The sequence below is a fragment of the Pelophylax lessonae genome, assembly GCF_965119305.1.
Source record: "Pelophylax lessonae genome assembly, chromosome: 1".
Taxonomy (NCBI): Eukaryota; Metazoa; Chordata; class Amphibia; order Anura; family Ranidae; genus Pelophylax; species Pelophylax lessonae.
Window position 1 is genome coordinate 230006560 of NC_138768.1, and position 18756 is coordinate 230025315.

General features: G+C 45.8%; 1 protein-coding gene across 1 annotated transcript in view; it reads left to right on the forward strand.

Moving 5' to 3' along the window:
* Window positions 1-18756, forward strand: part of SETD1B (SET domain containing 1B, histone lysine methyltransferase) — a 136568-nt gene that overhangs the window by 44453 nt on the left and 73359 nt on the right. The window contains exons 5-6 of the mRNA XM_082261769.1: window positions 6192-6304; window positions 7348-8505. Coding sequence (XP_082117895.1) covers window positions 6192-6304; window positions 7348-8505 — 1271 coding nt within the window. The remainder of the gene's footprint in view (window positions 1-6191; window positions 6305-7347; window positions 8506-18756) is intronic.

Sequence of the window (18756 nt, forward strand, 5' to 3'; positions counted from 1 at the left end):
CGTTGCATTCCTTGGATGTGGTTCGGGCAATCAGGGTATACCTGAAAGCTACGGAATCATTCCGTAAGACGGATTCACTTTTTGTGATCACGGATGGCCCCAGAAAGGGTTTGCCTGCATCTGCCGCGACCATTGCCAAATGGATTAGACAAACGGTGGTACAGGCTTATTCTATTAAGGGTCAGAGTCCTCCGTTCCCTGTTAGGGCGCACTCCACTCGAGCGCTCAGTACTTCCTGGGCCTTTCGCCATCAGGCGTCAGTGGTCCAGGTATGTAAGGCGGCCACTTGGTCGTCGGTACATACCTTTACTAAATTCTATAAAATTGATGTGACGGCATCGGCGGATGCCTCATTTGGCCGCAAGGTTTTGCAGGCCGCAATTTGAGGAGACCGGTGGTCTACCTCGAGGGTTTTTTTCTGTTTGAAAATTTTTTTGTTGAGTCTCATCATTAAGGATGAGCATTGTAAACTTCTAGTTGGCACCGGTTGGGCCTTCTAGATTGGGATTTGATTTCCATTTTCCCACCCCTCAGTTGTGATACTGCTCTGGGACGTCCCGAAGGTGGTGTATCACCGAGGACTACGTCTGTCGATGAGCGCTAGAGAAAAATGGATTTTTGTAAAATCTTACCGTAAAATCCTTTTCTCTTAGCTCATCGACAGACGTAGTCCCCGCCCCTCTGTTTTGGAGTTGGGTTGGGTTAAATTCTCTAAGCACTGCTTTTTCACATAACTGATTTGCTGAGGCAGAGAGAGAGAGGATATACCCTCTGGGACTGCCCCTAGGGTGTGGCCAGAGCTTTTTAATTTCCTGTCTAGTCCTGCTCCTGCGGAGGTAACATAACCCGAAGGTGGTGTATCACCGAGGACTACGTCTGTCGATGAGCTAAGAGAAAAGGATTTTACGGTAAGATTTTACAAAAATCCATTTTTTTCCTCGTTTTAGGCCAATTTGTATTCTGCTACATATTTTTAGTGAAAAAAAAAAATAGCAATAAGTGTTTTTTGATTGGTTTGCGCAAAAGTTATCGCATCTACAAACTAGGGGAAAGAATTTGTCATTTTTTTTTAATTTTATTTTTTTACTAGTTATGGCGGCGATCTGCGATTTTTAGCAGGACTGCGACATTGCGGTGGACAGATCGGAGCCCTAACTGACCTTTTTGACACTTTTGGGGGGACCAATGACATTACTACAGTAATCAGTGCTGCAAATATGCACTGCTACTGTAATAATGACACTGGCAGGGAAGGGGTTAAATGTAAGCCTAGGAGCGTGCTTACTAGCTGTGGGGGGAGGGACTTGTGAAATGACCATAGAGACCCGTGATCCTATATAGATGAATCACAGCGCTCTGTGGTCGTTTCAGAGAGAACAACGGTTGGCTGTGTTTACAACAGCTGACCGTTGTCTCTCAGTGGGGAGCGTCAACGGGTGGCCGGTGGCAATCTGTGCCGCCAGCCCCACGTATCGGCATCCCTGCTGCCTAGTGGGGGCGGGAGCGTGATGCCAGCGGCGCATGCTCACCCCTAGGATCACCGCTCCCGCGAGCCAACGTACCCCTACATCGGTTCGCACAACCGAGCCAACCCTGCTGCAGTAAGACTGCGGCGGGCGCTCGGCAAGCGGATAAGCGTGTAAATCTGCAAAATTTTATTCAAAAGTGGTGCCATGCTCTCAAATGCTAATGTGCTAGTATCCCTTTAAATCTGTTTGCATAGCAATTTCCAAAATCAGCATATCATATCAAACTATATATTGAAAAATAACTTGCCTGAAGGGTTGGTCAATTCCCTTCTAATCAAATGTACATTTGATACGAAGACAATGCAGAGCAATCACTGTTAGACTGTTTATTAATTCATGGGTACCCAGTACCTGCAATTTAGTCAAGTATTTGGGCAGCAGATACCTTGGCCCATTTCTGTAACTGAAACAACATAGGAGGGTTTACAAATTTAAGATGGATTGGCTTGAAGTAAAAATAAATGTCTCTGGCTGACATGCAACCTCTACAAGCATGAAAGAATGGATTAAACATATTTTTGATTCATAAATCATGTTATTAGAAGTTACCTCCTTCATTTCAGTCTACAGCCAGCAATGAACTGTCTGTCACAAAGTTTCTTTTCTTTGCAGTCATGGCAACTTTTTTGGTACACTTTCCCAGAATCCTCATTCCCCTTCTTCTGAAAATGGCTTAACTCCTCTCTAAAGACGGTGCGGAGCTTGAGATCAAATTGGGTGCAGTATGTTTTTCAGATCATTGTCCTGCTGCATAACCCAAGTGCACTTGAGCTTGAGGCCATGAACTGATAGCCAGACATTCTTCTTCAGGTTTTTCTGACAGAGTGCAGAATTCATGGTTCCATCAATTATGGCAAGTCGTCCAGGTCCTGAAGCTGCAAAGCAGCCCCAGACCCTCACACTACGACCACCATGTTTGACTGTTGGTATGATGTTCTTTTTACGAAATGTGGTGTTTTACACCAGCTGTAACGGGGTGCACACCTTCCAAAAAGTTCAGCTTTTGTCTCATCTGTCCACAGAATATTTGCCCAAAAGTCTTGGGGATAATCAAGATTGTTTTTTTTATTTGCAAATGTGAGACAAGTCTTCGTGTTCTTTTTGTTTAACGGAGGGTTTTGCCTTGGAACTCCCATGGATGCCATTTTTGCCCAGTCTCTTTCCTATTGTTGAATCTTGAACACTGACCTTAACCACTTTCCCCACATGGATGTACCAGTAGGTCCTTGGGGTTCAGTAGTAATCCCGAAATGATGCCTGGACCTACAGCCAGCGATTTCTCTTTTTAGCAGAAGTGATCTGAGTGGCTAAATAGCCACTCAATCTCTTCTGCCGATGGCGGAAGGAGGTCCCATCTCTCTCCCGGGCTGTCCAGTCCCATTGCAGAGGCAGGGAGCGATGCAGCTGGCAGCGATGACTGCCTGGTAGAGAGAGGAGAGGAACTGACCTTTCTCCTCTCTCTCTCTCTCTGTAACCCAGGAAACCGTCAACGACGAGGAATCGTCTCTTTCAGTTCCACCCCTTTGCTTACCTGGCCACCAGCGGCCAGAGAAGCAACCGATTGGACCGAGCTTGGTCTGACCGGCTGCATGGGGTCTAATAGACCCCAAATCTCTCCATGAAGAGGACCTGTCACAGCCCATGCTGTCACAAGAGAAAGTTATTACACAAAAAAGTGTAAAAAAAAAATTTCAAAGCGCCTCCATCCCACCATGCTTATGCGCAAATGCAAATGTTACTCCTGCACGCATATGTAAACGTTAATTGCATCACACGTGAGGCATTGTTGCGAACGTCAGAGTGAGAGCAATAATTCTAGCACCAGACCTCCTGTGCAACTTTAAACTGCTAACCTAGAAAAGCGTTTAAAGTGTCGCCTGTGGAGAATTTTAAGCACCGTAGTTTGCTGCCATTCCACGGCCAGACACCATTTTAAGGTGTGAAGTTAAGTATCTATTTACTCGGTATAACATCATCTTTCACATTATAAAAAAAAATGGGCTAACTTTTTACTGTTTTGTTTTTTTATAATTCATGAAAGTTTTTTTTTTTTCTAAAAATAAATTGCGTCTGAAAAACTGCTGCGCAAATACCACGTGACATAAAAAATTGCAACACACCATTTTATTCTGTAGGGTCTCTGTTAAAATATATATAATGTTTGGGGGCTCTAAGTAATTTTCTAGCAAAAAAAAAAATTTTACTTGTAGGATCGAAGTGTCAGAATAGGCTTGGGAAGGAGGTGGTTAAAGAGTAACTCCACTTTTGTTGAGGAAAAAAAAAAAACATTCCCCCCTGGGTGATCTCTGTACATTGCTAAGATTTTAACAAACTTTGTTGCTGATTCCTACCTTTAGTTATTCTGAAGAAACCCCTCTGTGTTTGTCTGTGTCCATATAGTAAGGTAATCTAATGGGAGTGGTTTCTTATTTATAAACCAGCTGGTTCACCTGCAGGGCACTAATAAGAAAATTGCAGGACATGTATTCCTTTAGACTTGATTTCCTATTGGGGAGTATCTCAACAAAAATTACATTTTTGTTGCAGGGGATGCCTGAAATCTGATTTGTATCTTAGTGCGGACTATTGGGAAAATCGGTGAGCCAATCACGCAAGCAGAAAATGTATGTTTCTGGGGGGGTACTGGAAACATTCTGTGTACAGAACACCTCCAGGTAGCCATATTGCATTGCATTTTACAGAAAATTACAGAGCTATAGATTTAAAATGGAAAGTCATTTTCTGTTTCAATATCTTTATTAAAGTTTTACATGTTACAACAAAGCCAACAGACATGCAACATAAATCTGAACAAGGAAAGAAAAATGAGAGGGTCAAATTGCGACAAAAACCTATCGCTTGCAGGAAAGCATACAAGGAAGGGTTATACCCAAATAAAGTCATAACAAAGGATCCTAAGCCACACTAGAGATCCCTTGCTTATGACCCTTCTCCACAGAACATGGAGATTCACCATTAGTGGGGTCCAATTGAACCAGGGGACCCCACAAACGAAAGAGGTGGCAAGGCCAATCAAAGAGGTCTGCCCACCCATAGACCGAGATTTGGACAGCACAGAAAAAGACAGTAAAGAGAGGGGGGAATGTCATTTTTAATGACATTCAATTACAATATGACTTGAGTTACAATTGTATATACTATATTACATTTTTCATTTTGCTATTTTTTTTCCCTGCGAAAGCAGAGTTACACTTTATCTGAGGCAAGTGAGCCCTGCAGTTCTTTAGATGTTCTCCTAGATGTGGTGTTGTGCTTTTGGAGTAATTATGGTAGTCCGTTCCGCTCCAGGGGAAGGTTCACCGCTGTTCCAGATTTTCTCACTTTGTGGATAATGGCTTTTACGTTGGTTCACTAGAGTCCCAAACCCTTAGAAATTGCTTTGCAACCCTTTCCAGATGGATACATGTCAATTACTTTGTTTCTCATTTGTTCTTTAATTTCTTTAGATTGTGGCATGATGTGTTGCTTTTTGAGATCTTTTAGCGTGCTTCACTATCTGTCAGATAGCTTCTATTTAAGTGATTTCTTGATTCAACAGGTCTGGCAGTTATCAGGCCTGAGTGGCAAATTAAATTTAGCTCCGCTTTCCTAAAAATGTGTTTATTCACAGTACCTTCATAATTTAGCAAAGGGGGGGGGGGGTTGGAGGAGGTGGCAATTACATTTTTACATAGGGTCAGGCAGGTTTGGACAGATTTTTTTCCCTTGATAAATTATTTTCATTTAAAAACAGCATTTTTATTTACTATGGTTATCTTTGTGTAATGTTAAAATTTGTTTAATCTGAATCATTTAAGTGTGGCAAATACCTATTCACAGCACTGTACAGAAACCTCACATACAGGCCTGTGTATGAAATAGAAAACCTTCCTCCTGTGAGTGATCTACTGTTTTGTCATGTTGACGTACCTGCCATAACACAGTGGAGGAAAAAGGGACAGGGCTTCACGATAAAGAGGGGTCGTTTTCTAGCGACATAACTTTGGTATCTAAATATAGCTAATGCAAAATGGTTGCAGAGTGTTTAATCAGTTGTTTTTGTTATTTAGAGATGTTGTGCATGTGCAACATAAATTCCGAGATTAATTACCAGTACACTGTAACAAAACAACCCTAACCTAGAATACAAGAGGCTTTTACAGAGGAGTTGATTTGAATAAGTCCCCTTTCACACATGCGGACCGTTCAGATCCGCCTGTCAGTTTTTCAGGCGGATCTGAATGGATGCCCCATGCATCTCTATGGGGCAGCGGATGTCAGCGGAGACATGTCCGCTGATATCTGATCCGGACGGATGGAAACCCTATTTTCCATACTTCTGGCTGATCGGATCTGTCCGTTCCTATCCGATTTCCCCCCATGGAGGACAGCGGGGATCTGACACACAGAGTGGAGACGGAGCTGTCATCCACCTATTCAGCGGGGATCGGCGGATCGATCCCCCTGCTGAGCAGAATGGCTCAGTCGACGGAACGGAGCCGTGTGAAAGGGGCCTAACACTTGCTGCCACCAAAGGTACTTGCTTTTCAGCACGCCTATTACCTTTTTGTACACTTTTTAGGGCAGGATGGATTTCCTTTTTTATAACCTTTTTTCCTTTAAAAATAATTATACCATGTTTGTTTATATTTTTGTCTACAGGCGAGACACGAATGCGGTTCTATGAACTGTTAGTTAATGGTTTGTACACACCTCAGACTCTTCCGGTTGGCAGTGACTTGGATGCTTCACCCACTGTGAATGAAACCCCACAGGTAAACAGTTTTTTTATCTTTTATTTTTTTTTCTTATAATGGCATACTCGTGCTTTTTCATTTTAAAAACAAATGTGTTAAATCAACCTGTTGAAAAACGCACAAGGGTGAATGAAGCCTGAAAGTTTTCATTTAGCAAAGTGTCAAAAATGTTTCAGTTTTAATCCCGTGTTTTTTTTTATATGAGGGTTTGTGAGACCTGATCCATCCCCATAATGCAGCCCTGCAGCAATAGATCACGTGTTCAATAGATCAATTGTAACCTGTTTGCAGTTATCATCAAGCCATACATTACTGTTGCAGTAATTTTTTGCAGAATGTGTAGAAAGGGCTAAGTTGGATCAGCTCTGCTCCTTCTAAACATGAATCCTAGAGTTGAAGGAGGTGCTGATAACCTCATGTTACTTTCCCTTTAAGCACAGTGCTAAAGCATTGTTTTCTGCTATGCTGCTACTAAGCGCTCTAACAGAGTACTTTTTATCAAGCCAAATAGCTGACGGTTTCAGCTCATGAGCTTTAGTGCTGGATTGTGGCTGTCATTAACAGCAGGTGGCTCCAATGATGAATCCAAAGCTGCTGACACTCAGTGTGCAGAGTGCTCTGCCCCTGCCTAATTTGTGGTTTGGATCATAGTGGGCTGCACACTTTGCTCTGGTAGACAGCATGTTGAGCACCAGGGATTCAAGATATTGTCATGTAGTGTTTTACTGTAAACTCTCTTGTCTTTAGATAGGCCACAAAAATTGAATAGTTTTATGGAAGGAAAGGTCTGTATATTTTTAATTTACATTGATGGCTAGAAACTGTAGTATATAAACAGTTCCAACAGACTTGCTCTAAAAAAAACTAGAAAGTTTATTTATATGAAGTATATATACTATGTAAAGTGAAGGTTTAGAAATGATTATTAGTGCATTGGTGGTGGGTTTTCATTTGTAAACCATACTGTATTTAATATACAATTTATTTTTATTTTTTTTATTTCTGCTTTTATGTATTCTTGTTGATAACCATTTCCATGTTTTGTTTTGTTTTTAACTTAGGTTAATGAACTTGTTAAACGTACTAAAGAAACAGGTGTAGCTGCATCAGTTACCCCAAACAGCAGTACCCCATTTTCCCATGATACAGCCTATTCAAGCTGTCGACAAGACACCCCTAACTCTTACAGCCAGTTCACCCCCCAGTCACAAGGAACCCCTCACACCCCACGTCTGGGAACACCTTATTCTCAAGACTCCAGCTATTCCAGTCGGCAAACAACACCAGCTTATCATTACGGACAAGACTTTAAACCAAGGAGACATGAAACAAAGTTTACGGACGCTTACAACCGGAGGCCTGGACATCACTACGTGCATGGCTCCAATGTTTATAGAGGATCTGAGCAGACTTCAAATACTACCAGATCTCAACCAGAGACTCCACAGTTTTCTCATACATCACCCTTGAGTCATACATCACCCTTAAGTCATTCTGGTTTGAACTTTGGTAAGTCAGCCTTTTCCCCTTACCAGGCACCTTCAGTTTACACCCATCACGATGAGACTTCTTTCCCACAGACATCACGAGAACTCGATTATAGAAGAACAGCTCCACCTCTGCCACCAGAGCCTTTTTCTGATGGCATGTGTAGCTCTATAAATATTGACTTTATACCAGTTAAGGAGAAACCAGAGGAACCCCCCCCACCAGAGCCTGAGTGCCTCATAGAGCATAAATCTGCTTCTCGTGCTCGGACCCCTGAGAGTCGGAACTCTCCAGGCACTCCAACTTTGGAGTCAGAAATGCAGCACAATAGTTTAGACTCCAGAATTGAAATGCTTTTAAAAGAGCAAAGAACTAATTTACGTTTCCTAAATGAACAAAACTCGGACAGTGAGGTGATGATGCAAGGAAGTCCAATATCATCCTCCTCTTCTCAGTTATCACCTATTCCTCCTTATAGTTCGAACTCTCAATATCAGGATGTTACACCTTCTTCTAGACCTTCCAGCACTGGGTTAGAGGATATAAGCCCAACCCCACTGCCAGATTCTGATGATGATGAGCCAATACCTGGCACTGCATCTCTCTGCCAGAACTCAAGGTCAACAACTCCCATTGATCAACTGAGTCAGCCTTTCAGGAAGGTGGATAGTACAGAATCAAAGGAACATATGGCAGGTGATGAAACCCCTACATCAGAAAAGATGGATGAGGTAAGTTAAGATGCCCAGGAAGCAGCCTGGAATGTATGAAAACACATTTGGTCTGTATTAACTTTTTTTTTTAAATTAAAATGTATAGGTAGAAAACATAGCCTTTGGGCATTCCCCGGCTAACAATTACAATAAACATAACATTACTAACTGTCATATCCTATCTGGAAATAACATCAACATTCCATACACTTCGCTCAGTTGATCTCTGATAGATTCAGTGCAAGAATTAATGAGTTATAAGGAGATTCCTGGTCCCTCTTAACCATCAGGATGATATGTCAGAAGAACATGAATTCATATTTGGATCCATACCTAAACAAATGTAACGTGAGTCACTGCAAATGAGTAAATCCATATATATCTTAGGCTAAACCTTATCAGGAGCGAATGGATTCAGTCTAGGGACTTCTGATGGTCAGCTGTGTATTCTGAGTCTGTCCACAAGTGCCAGATCTTCTCAAACTTTTTAGGGCAACCCTGAGACAAATATGTAGCTTTGTATAGGGCTGCAACGCTACTGATTAGAGTCTTCCAGAAGGGTAAATTGGGGGCTGCAGCTGATTTCCACTTGAGTGCTATCACCTTCCTGGCATGGAATAACAGGATGTATTTATAAACTTAGTAAAATTACTGCAGAAGAAATATGTTGGAATTGCTCTTACTAATAAATGGATTTACCTTTTTTATTCAGTGGGAATCTATGTAAAGCTGCTTTTTTTGAATATGCATGAATGTGCTTGCAGGTTTGGGCTATTTTGAGAAAAGAGTGCCTTTATTTCTCAACTGGAGAGATTTTCAAAATATACATCAAACTACAAATATAGGTTTTGGTTGTTCTGTGATCTGTAGCCTTTTAGATGTCAGATAAACATGGGTTTAAATTCACGAGTGTCCTGTTAAAATTTTTCTTCTTGTCAATTCATGAAAATGTTATGAATCTTTTGTCCATGTCTATTTCCACCTCAGTATTTACATTTTTTTTGTGAACTCATTGGGAAAGTCTTGAGCTTTAAAGTCATGATTCTTCTAAAGGTGACCAACCCTATTACCTCTTGCCACGTTCGGCTAACTATTATACCATCTATTTTGAGAAGAAAAACTTTCTCTTGTGTTCATCCACAGACATAGTTCTCCATAAATCATAACTACTGGGTTTTGTTGCCTCCTCAAGGAGTAGGACTAGGCAGAACAAAAAACACCATGCCCAGCTTGGTATATAACCCCCCTCTCTGCTCTAGGTAATCAGTTTTAATCTGTCTAGTCAGGAGTAAGGACTTGGACCTCAGCTGGGATCTCTGGTCCTAGCAATTTTTTCTCCTTCCGTTTGGATCTTTTTTGTTTTTTCTCTCGGGAGATCTACAATAAACTGCGGGGCTTGGCAATGGGCTGGATAATCTAGATCCAGTGGTCCCCCCTAGCCCAGCCAGTGAGTGCCTGCAGACCACAGCGTAGTGCAGACCACAGCTACGCGCTAGGTCAGCCGCGACATTGCCTCACAGCGCAGAGTGTGCAGCGGGGTCTCCCCTAACCTGTGTTCAAACACCTCAGCGTTTGTAGTTGATGGTGGCCATTTTCCCTTAGTCTGCCTGGTCTCTGGTTGGTGACCATGTTTATGTAGCCCGATGATGTCACAGGAGCCATTTTCCCTTAGTCTGGTTGGTCTCTCTTGGTGAGGTTATGAGCTGGCTGTTGCCACATGCTCTTAAGGGGGGCTGGTTGGAGTTGCTGCTGACCGGGTTTTCCTGGTGCACAACGGGGGGGGGGGGGGCAGGGTTCCTTGCCACCCTGGGGGTTGGTGACTGGGGCAAGGATGTCCTCTGGGGTCTTCTAGTCTATAGTTTAGCATCTGCGGGTACACTCCTCGGCTTTGCAGCTTACTAGTCGTGAAGCGGCCCCTGGGAGGGTGGCTGAAGCCACTGCCTTCCATTTTGGGGATTCTCCCTCCCCTCCGTGCCCCTGGGTAGTCTGTTACTCCTGGGGCTCGCGGTTGGGCGCCCACAAAAATTTAGGCCACGGCTTGTGACCTACTAGGCCATGCGGCAGAGTCGGGTGCCTCCGTTGGAGTGCGGCCCCAGTGCGTTTAGCTTTAGCTCCCACTCTTCCTTTGGGCTTCTGACGTTCTGGGATCCGTGCATTTGTGGCTAGGCCTCCACAAAAATTTAGGTCGTGACTTTCGGCCTGCTAGGCCATCTGGTCAGCTTGGCACCTCCTTTTGGGGGGGTGGCGCTGTGGGGGTGCTTCATTTTTTGACAGTCTTACCACCATTATTGTGTAGGGCACCTGCTCCTTTTTTTAGTGCTGCTGGTAACCCTGCCTGTGAATCCGCGTCACGGCAGGTGGCCCCCTTTTTGATAGAGCTATTTCCTATTATGCCCTCAGAGGGTGACCCCCCTTGTTTTTTTGCAGGGTCCAGTAGGTGGTCCATTAGTGTGCCCTTGGTCGGCGTCCCCTTTGCGGGATCGCAGTTGGCGGCCTCCCCTGATTGTTATTTTTTCCGGGTGAGCTTAGTATATAGTGACCCTTCTGGGTCTGAGTCCACGCATCCTGAGTGCTCAGATAGAGAGAGGATGATTCCTCTGCTCCTCTTTCCGCATATGAAAAGGCGCTGGTGGATGCACTGTTTATGTCAATGCGTGACACTTTAAAAATGGAGGTTGCAGCTGATGCTGCATCGGAGGTGCCGGTCCCTTTTGGCACTCACAGGCCCTCCAAAGTGGCGAGGGTGTTCCCTTTTCCACTTACTTTGACAACATTGTCACAAAACAGCGGGGCTGTCCAAAGCGCAGTGGTTCCTAAGCAGTGTTGGGGTAGTTGCTCAAAAAATTTAACTAGTTACTTCTGTAAATTGTAATGAGATTACTTTACTAGTTACTGCATTTGACAAGTAACTTCACTACTTATTACTTTACTTTACTTTTGAAAAAAAATATGAACAAATTCCAATGCGCATATTTATTTGTAGTGCACAAAAAACAATACAATATTTATTGTTATATATATATATGACCACAGCGTGCCCCCTTTCAATGCCAGCGTGACCACAGCGTGCACCCTTTCAAAGCCAGCGTGACCACAGCATGCCCCCAGAGTGACCACAGCGTGCCCCCAGAGTGACCACAGCGTGCCCCCAGAGTGACCACAGTGTGCCCCCTTTCAATGCCAGAGTGACCACGCCAGAGAGACCAGTGCACTTACCTGCAGTGGCGGGCGTTTCCTCGAGTCCGTCCTCCCGCCCCCTCCTCCTCCACACGATCCCCCGCGTCTCCTCGAGTCCGTCCTCCAGCCTCCTCCTCTGCCACACGATCCCTCACGTCTCCTCGAGTCCGTCCTCCCGCCTCCTCCTCGGCCTGCGCGAGATGTCAACGGCTTGGGTAACTCAGGAAAGCGCGTTACTCAAGCCGAGTAAAGTAATGCAGTCACAAATGTTACGAATGTAACGCGTTACGTTACCAAAAAAAGTAACGTAGTTTAACGTAACGCGTGACATTGTAACTCGTTACCCCCAACACTGTTCCTAAGCACTTTTTGCTTTCGGTGTCCTTATGAGGATTAACTGCGTTTTAAAGGTGAACGGTCCCACCTGTAGTGGACTCATCGGTTTTCAGGTTAAATAAAGCTACCTTCATTCCAGTTGAGGAGTCCCCGGCCTTTAAATATCCAGCTAATAGGAGAGTGGAGGCTCTGGCCCGCCATTTGTTCGCTATGGCTGGTTCGGCACGGTATTTAGCCGAGTGGGCCAAACTTTTACGCCGGGACCTGGAGAGGAAACTGCTTCCCCCTGTCTTGCGGAACTGGCGGATCAGTTGGTCCAGGGGCTACAGTTTATCTGTGATGCCTCTTTGGATGCGGCTCCTTTGATTTCTAGGCTGTCTGTATCAGCAGTGGTCCTTTGGTGTATTATCTGGCAGAAATACTGGTCTGCGGACCAGACTTCTAAGAAGGCCTTATCTGATATCCCCCTTGTAGGGGAGTGCCTGTTTGGAGCTTCCTTGGATGACATTGTTAAGGGTCTCGCAAGGGGGAAGAGTACTCTTCTTCCGCAGGCTACCAAGGGCAAGAAGCCCCGTCATAGACATGGGCCATTCTCTTCAGCCCATAAGAGGTTTTTTCATCCCTCAGGGCCTCAAGACAAGGAATCAAAAGTCAGGGCCTCCACCGGAGGTTCCAATAGGACCTGGCAAGCCGCGAGTGGGCTCTTCCAGACCTGCAGACAAGGCTGCCTCTGCATGAAGGGGCGCCCTCACCCGTATCTGGGGTAGGGGGACTTCTTTGCTGCTTTCCGGATCCATGAACCTCCCTGGTATAGGATACATGGGTCTGGCCAGGCTACGAGATCGAGTTCGGCCTTATCCTCGGCAAAAGTTCTTTCCTTCCAACCTGCACTTGTCCCCAGATCACTTACTGGTCTCTTTGGGGTAGTGCAAGACTTGTTCCTTCAAGGGGTGATTGTTCCGATTTCGGAAAGTTTTCAGGGGTTTTTGCTCAAACCTCTTTACAGTTCCCAGGAATGAAGGCAAGGTACCTCCAGTTCTGGACCTCAAGGCGCTAAACTGCTTCTGTGAGTACAGAATTTCCGTGTGGAGTCTATTCACACGGTAGTTCCATCCCTACATTACAGGGATTTCTTCTCGCTTCTATCGACATCAAGGACGCCTACCTGCACATTCTAATATGTGCCGGTCAACAATGCTTCCTCCGTTTTGCCGTGGGCATTATGGCGTGGACCTTTTGGTCTCGCCTCCGCTCCTCGGGTCCTCGCAAAAGTGTTGGCCCCAGTGCAGGCATTGTTTAAGTCAGGGATTGCGGTATTGGGGTACCTGAACGATCTTCTGCAAGTAGAGTCTCCGACTGCTTGGATGGACAACTGGAGATTGCTCTGCGAACTCTGAGGGATTTCGGTTGGATTCTGAACCTTCAGGAGTCTGCTTTTGGTTCTGTCCACCAAAACTGGACTATCTGGGTCTGACTCTGGACTCCGCCTTAGCCAGCGTGTTTCTTCCTCTGGAAAAACTCCAGACATTGCAGGAGGCAATTCAGCTTCTGTTGTTCATCAGACAGTCATCCCTCCGGGCTTGCATGTGGGTGCTGGGCCTGATGGTGTCCACCCTCGAGGCAGTCTGTTTGCACAGTTCGACACAAGATCTCTGCTAAATAGATTCTGGTGAAATGGGACAAGGATCCACAGTCTCTACAGGTGGCTTCGTTCTCTGGCACTTCGACAGGGAAAATCCTTTCTCCCCCTGTACTGGACAGTTGTCACCACGGATTCCAGCCTGTCTGGGTCGGGAGGCGTCCTCAGCACAGATGTGCTCATCTCTGGCAGAGTCCAGACTGCCGATTTTAATGTTCTGGAAATCCGAGATCAGGAAGGAGATCAGCCTTTGTCTGGATCATTGGTCAATTCGTCTTCAGGGGTGTCCAGGACTAATTCATTTGAACAATGCCACGGCCGTGGTCTATGTCAATCACTGAGGGGGCACAAGTGTGTCCTGGCGGCTTGGTAAGTATTCTAAGGTGGGCTGACCGATTTTAGTTCCAGCACTATTTAATTTCTGACATGACTCCTGTGCAGGATCAAAGCAGAAGGGATTCTGTCCACACTGACCTCGCTGCTCTTGGTACGCCGATTGGGTACGGCTGGTCGCCGATGCTCCTTGGGGATTTCCTCTCAGGGAGGATCTGCTGTCCCAAGGACCGATCTTCCGTCCTGCTTTTACAGTCGCTGACTTTGACGGCTTTGCTGTTTAATGCCAGGTGCTGAAGGATGGAGGTTTGTCTGAATCAATGATTCCTACGCTGTTAAAAGTTAGGAAATCTGCTTCTAGGAATACCTACCATTGTATGTTGAAGACATACATTGCGTGGTGTAAGTCTCTTGGGGTTCATCCGCAGCAGCTACGGAGTCTTATAGGAAGTCAGACTCTTTTTGTGCTCACGGACAGACCTCACAAAGGGTTGTCTGCTTCTTCTGCGACCATTTCCAGATGGATCAGGGAGACGGTGGTTTAGGCCTATTGCATCAGGTTCCTCCTTTTCCTGTCAAGGAGCACTCTACTAGGGCGCTTAGTGTCTCCTGGGCTTCCGTCATCAAGCGTCAGTGATGCAGGTTTGCTAGGCAGCCACCTGGTCGTCTGTGGACACTTTACAAGATTTTTATAAAGTGGATGTGTTGGCATCTGCAGATGCTTTATTTGGCCGCAAGGTTTTGCTGGCTCCTTCTTAGAGGACCTGGTCCTCTTTGAGGGTGTATTTGTTTTCTCAGGTGTGAGCTCCAGTTGATTATGGTTGAGCTCCATGTTACCTGGTTGGATATGGTTAGCCTTGGCAATTTTTTTTTTGCTTTTTTTCCCCACCCCTCATGTTTAACGCTGCTTTGGGACATCTCAATGGTTAAGAAGAATCAGGAGCTGTGTCCGTCAATGAAAGAGAAAATGGGATTTTTGACTTACCATAAAATCTATTTCGCTGATGTTCATTGTTGGACACAGCACCCACCCCTCTGTAGAGTTTGCTTTCTTCTGACAAAATTGGGTGGGTCAACCCCCTGGGACTGCCCATAGGTGTAGTCAGGCTTTTTCCTGCCTAGTGTCCTACTCCTGTAGGGGGCAATATAACCCAAATGTTAAGAAGAATCAGGAGCTGTGTTGGTCAATGAACATCAGAGAAATGGATTTTAGGGTAAGTTAAAAATCACATTTTCCACTGTCCTGGTGCTCTGGGGCCTCCAAGAGTGTGATCGGTAGTCAGGAAATTAGATGCGTAATTTAGGCCCCTAGAAAGCCTAAAGGTTCTCCTATAATTTTGGGCCCCTCTTTGTAGTTAGGCTGTGAAAAAGTCTCACACATGGTATTACCATACTCGGAAGGAGTAGCAGAATGTGTTTTGGGGTGTAAGTATACCTATGATGTGTTCTAAAAGTATCCTATTAGTTTTTCCAAAAAAGTGTGACAACAAAAATACAACTTTCGAAAAAATCTCACCATGGGTTTATACTGTCCTGTCATTTTAGGGTCTCAAAAATGAGGCGGTCAGAACATCAGGACTGATTAATTTACACACACACACACACACACACACACACACATATAATATATAAAAATTATGATAATATACACTAATTTGGGTCATTTTTACCACAAAAATGTAGCCAAATACATTTTGACCAAAATTTATGAGGAATAATTATTTTCTCTTTCGTTCATTGATGGACACAGCTCCTGCACTTCATGACCATTGGGCTATACTGCCCCCTACAGGAGTAGGGCTGGTCTGCAAGTTAAACGCCTCGCGAGGTCGCATACCACCTGGTCTCGAGTCGCAGCGTTCCTCCTGGCCGACAGCCTCCCATTTCGATGGTGAGGGATTCTGTCTGCAGCAGTGCCCGCCTGGTTCCTGATATGGTGAGTAACTGTCCTCCCCCCCCCCCCCCTCCCCTGGAGCGTTTTGGAGTGGACGCGGGCCCCTCTTTGGGACCGTCGGACCCCCTGGTCCCACTTTTTCCCATCAGGCATGCCCCTTTCATCTGCCCCCATTCTACCCCCCCTCCACATATGCTGGGACTGTGTGGGTGGTCTGGTCCACCTCCTGGGGAGGGGGCAAGACGCTATGCTGGTGGTTTGGGCCGGTGGGGGGGGGGGGGGGTGCGCCGCTGGCGACTGAGCGATCGGCTGTACCTGGTGGGGGCTCCTGCCAGGGCCCCCCGTCCTGCCTGGGTCTGTCCTTGATGCCTAGGGATCCCTTCTGGGTCCCTGGGAGCCTCGTGGGGGCCGCCATTTTGCTGTAGACTGTGCGTTTCTATGCACGTTTGTGTAGTCCGGCAGCCATTTTGCGGTGGTTTGCCTTTGAGAATAGTGGCGGCCATGACCATCGAGCCCTGTGGGCAGAGATTTCGGCAGTGGGAGCCCCTCTTCATACCCTGTTGCTTACTCCTGGATCTTTTCACTTCCTGATCGTGGCACGTGCAGTGCAGATTCTCCTGGTGGCTACGGTGCCTGGTTCTGCGGGGTGATGAGTCTGGTGGGGTTCTCTCTCTCTCTGCTGGGGATCGCTTGGTGCTTTGTGCCTGATGACCGGGTGGTGCTGCTAGCGCGGTGGGGGTTGTCCCTTTGCAGTGTTTTTATACTTTTTGTGGGGTCCCCCTGGTGACTCATGGAGTCTTTGAAGCACATCTCCCCACCTGATCCCCTCTCTGAGAATGGGGGGCCCTCTGGGTCCCAGCTATCCATTGATGCACTGGCGGCGGTCCTGGAGTCCTTTGTGTCCCGGGGGGGAGGTGGTTTTCAGGCGACGGGCTAGCAAAAAGCGCCTCGCCCCCCCCCCCCCCCCACCTTCCCCTGCCTCATCAGATCCTGAATCTGATTCGGCCGCAACAGACGTGCGCCCAGAATCCTCCCAATAGTGAGGATGATTCCTCCACATCTGCAACCGCACACGAAAAGGCGCTGGTGGAAGCACTGATTTGTATCTGTGCGTGAGACCTTTAAGATGGAGGACACAGCTGCAGCTGTGATGGAGGCTCAGGTTCCCTTTGGCACTCACAATCCATCAGAACGGCAGAGGTGTCCCCCCCCCCCCCTATTTTGACAGAATGGTCGCTAAAGCAGCACGGCCCAATTGGCTCCCGCTGCTTTTAAAGTCAGTCAGCCAATCAGGAGAAAGGGGGCTAGTCTGGGTCACGGTTCCATGTCTGAATGGACACAGGGAGCTGTGGTTCAGCTTGGGTACCCCCATAGCAAACTGCTTGCTGTGGGGGCACTCAACAGGAGGAAAAGGCCAGAAGCCCAAAAGAGGGACCTGAAAACAGGAGGAGCCAGGCCACTCTGTGCAAAACCACTGCACAGAGCAGGTAAGTATAACATGTTTGTTATTTAAAAAAAAAAAACACAAGATCACTTTAATGCATACTATGGTATGTATATTTGTGTGTAGCAGCCCCCCCCCCCCCCAGCACCCCCTAATACTCACCTGAGCCCTATCTCTATCCAGCGTTGTGCACGTCTCTCCCTCCTGTATGGCTGAGACACAGCAGCGGATCCATTGGCTCCCGCTGCTGTCAATCAAAGTCAGCCAATCTGGATAGAAAGGGGGAGGGGCCGAACGGCAGCTCCATGACTAAATGGACACACGGAGCTGCAGCTTGGCTCAGGTGCCCCCATAGTAAGCTGCTTGCTGTGGTGGTACTCGACAGGAGGGAGGGGCCAGGAGCAGCCAAGAGGGACCCAAGAAGAGGAGGATTTGGGCTGCCCTGTGCAAAACCAACTGCACAGAGGAGGAAAGTATAACATGTTTGTTATTGGAAAGAAAAAAAAAACCCGAGACTTTACAATCACTTTAAGGTTTTCCATTGCTAAAATCACTGCTCCCAGTCAAAACAAAAATAAAAAATGTTTGCATAGGTACATGTTCCTCATGGCAGTGCCCAGCACCCCATGCATTTTTTTTTTTTTACATTCCCTTGCCTATTCTAAAACATCATCATGTCCATTTTTCAACTTTCAGCTTCAATTGATTTCCTTGGGATTTTGAATTGTCACCCAAAGTTTAGTCCTGTTCGCCGCACCTGCTCACACCAAACTCTGATCTGTTTGGTTCTTAACCTTACCTAATCTAAAACTAAGAAGAAAACCTTTTGGCTGTACATACACTTTTAAAAAATGAGAAGGAAGCCAACATCTGGTTGCTGTAGGCAACAGTAATGGTATCTCTTTCTCTACTTTTTTTTTTTTTTATGTGCTGTCGGATATTTTAATATGGATTATTATACGCAGCGTGAAATAGTTGGTGCTGTCGCTGTATATTCACAGGTTGTTTCACAGCTTCTCTGCTTTGTGCAATTACAGCAAGGGTACAATGCTTTTGTGTGTCTCTGTTGACTGAGGATAAAAGAGACCAGCTGCTCTCTGGTAACAGAAATCTATGGTGAAACGTTAGATTTCAGGGAATGAATAATAGGTGATGTAATCAATTTCGGTTTCTCATTTTCAGCTTTGCACCTGCTCTGAAAAATGTAGGTGCATTCCCTCTTCACTTTTTTGGAATCCTGTTGAAGATGACTTTTCCACACTTCTTCTTAAGTAATATAATGGAATACTGTGAAAATCTATGAACCAAATTTATATTCCCTCTGCATGTTAATGTGTGTTTGTAGGTACTTAAAGGGGAACTACACTGCATCTGCGCACCATAAACTAAAAACGGCTATTCACTTATTTGTTAATATTCACACACCCAAAAACATGGAAACTATTT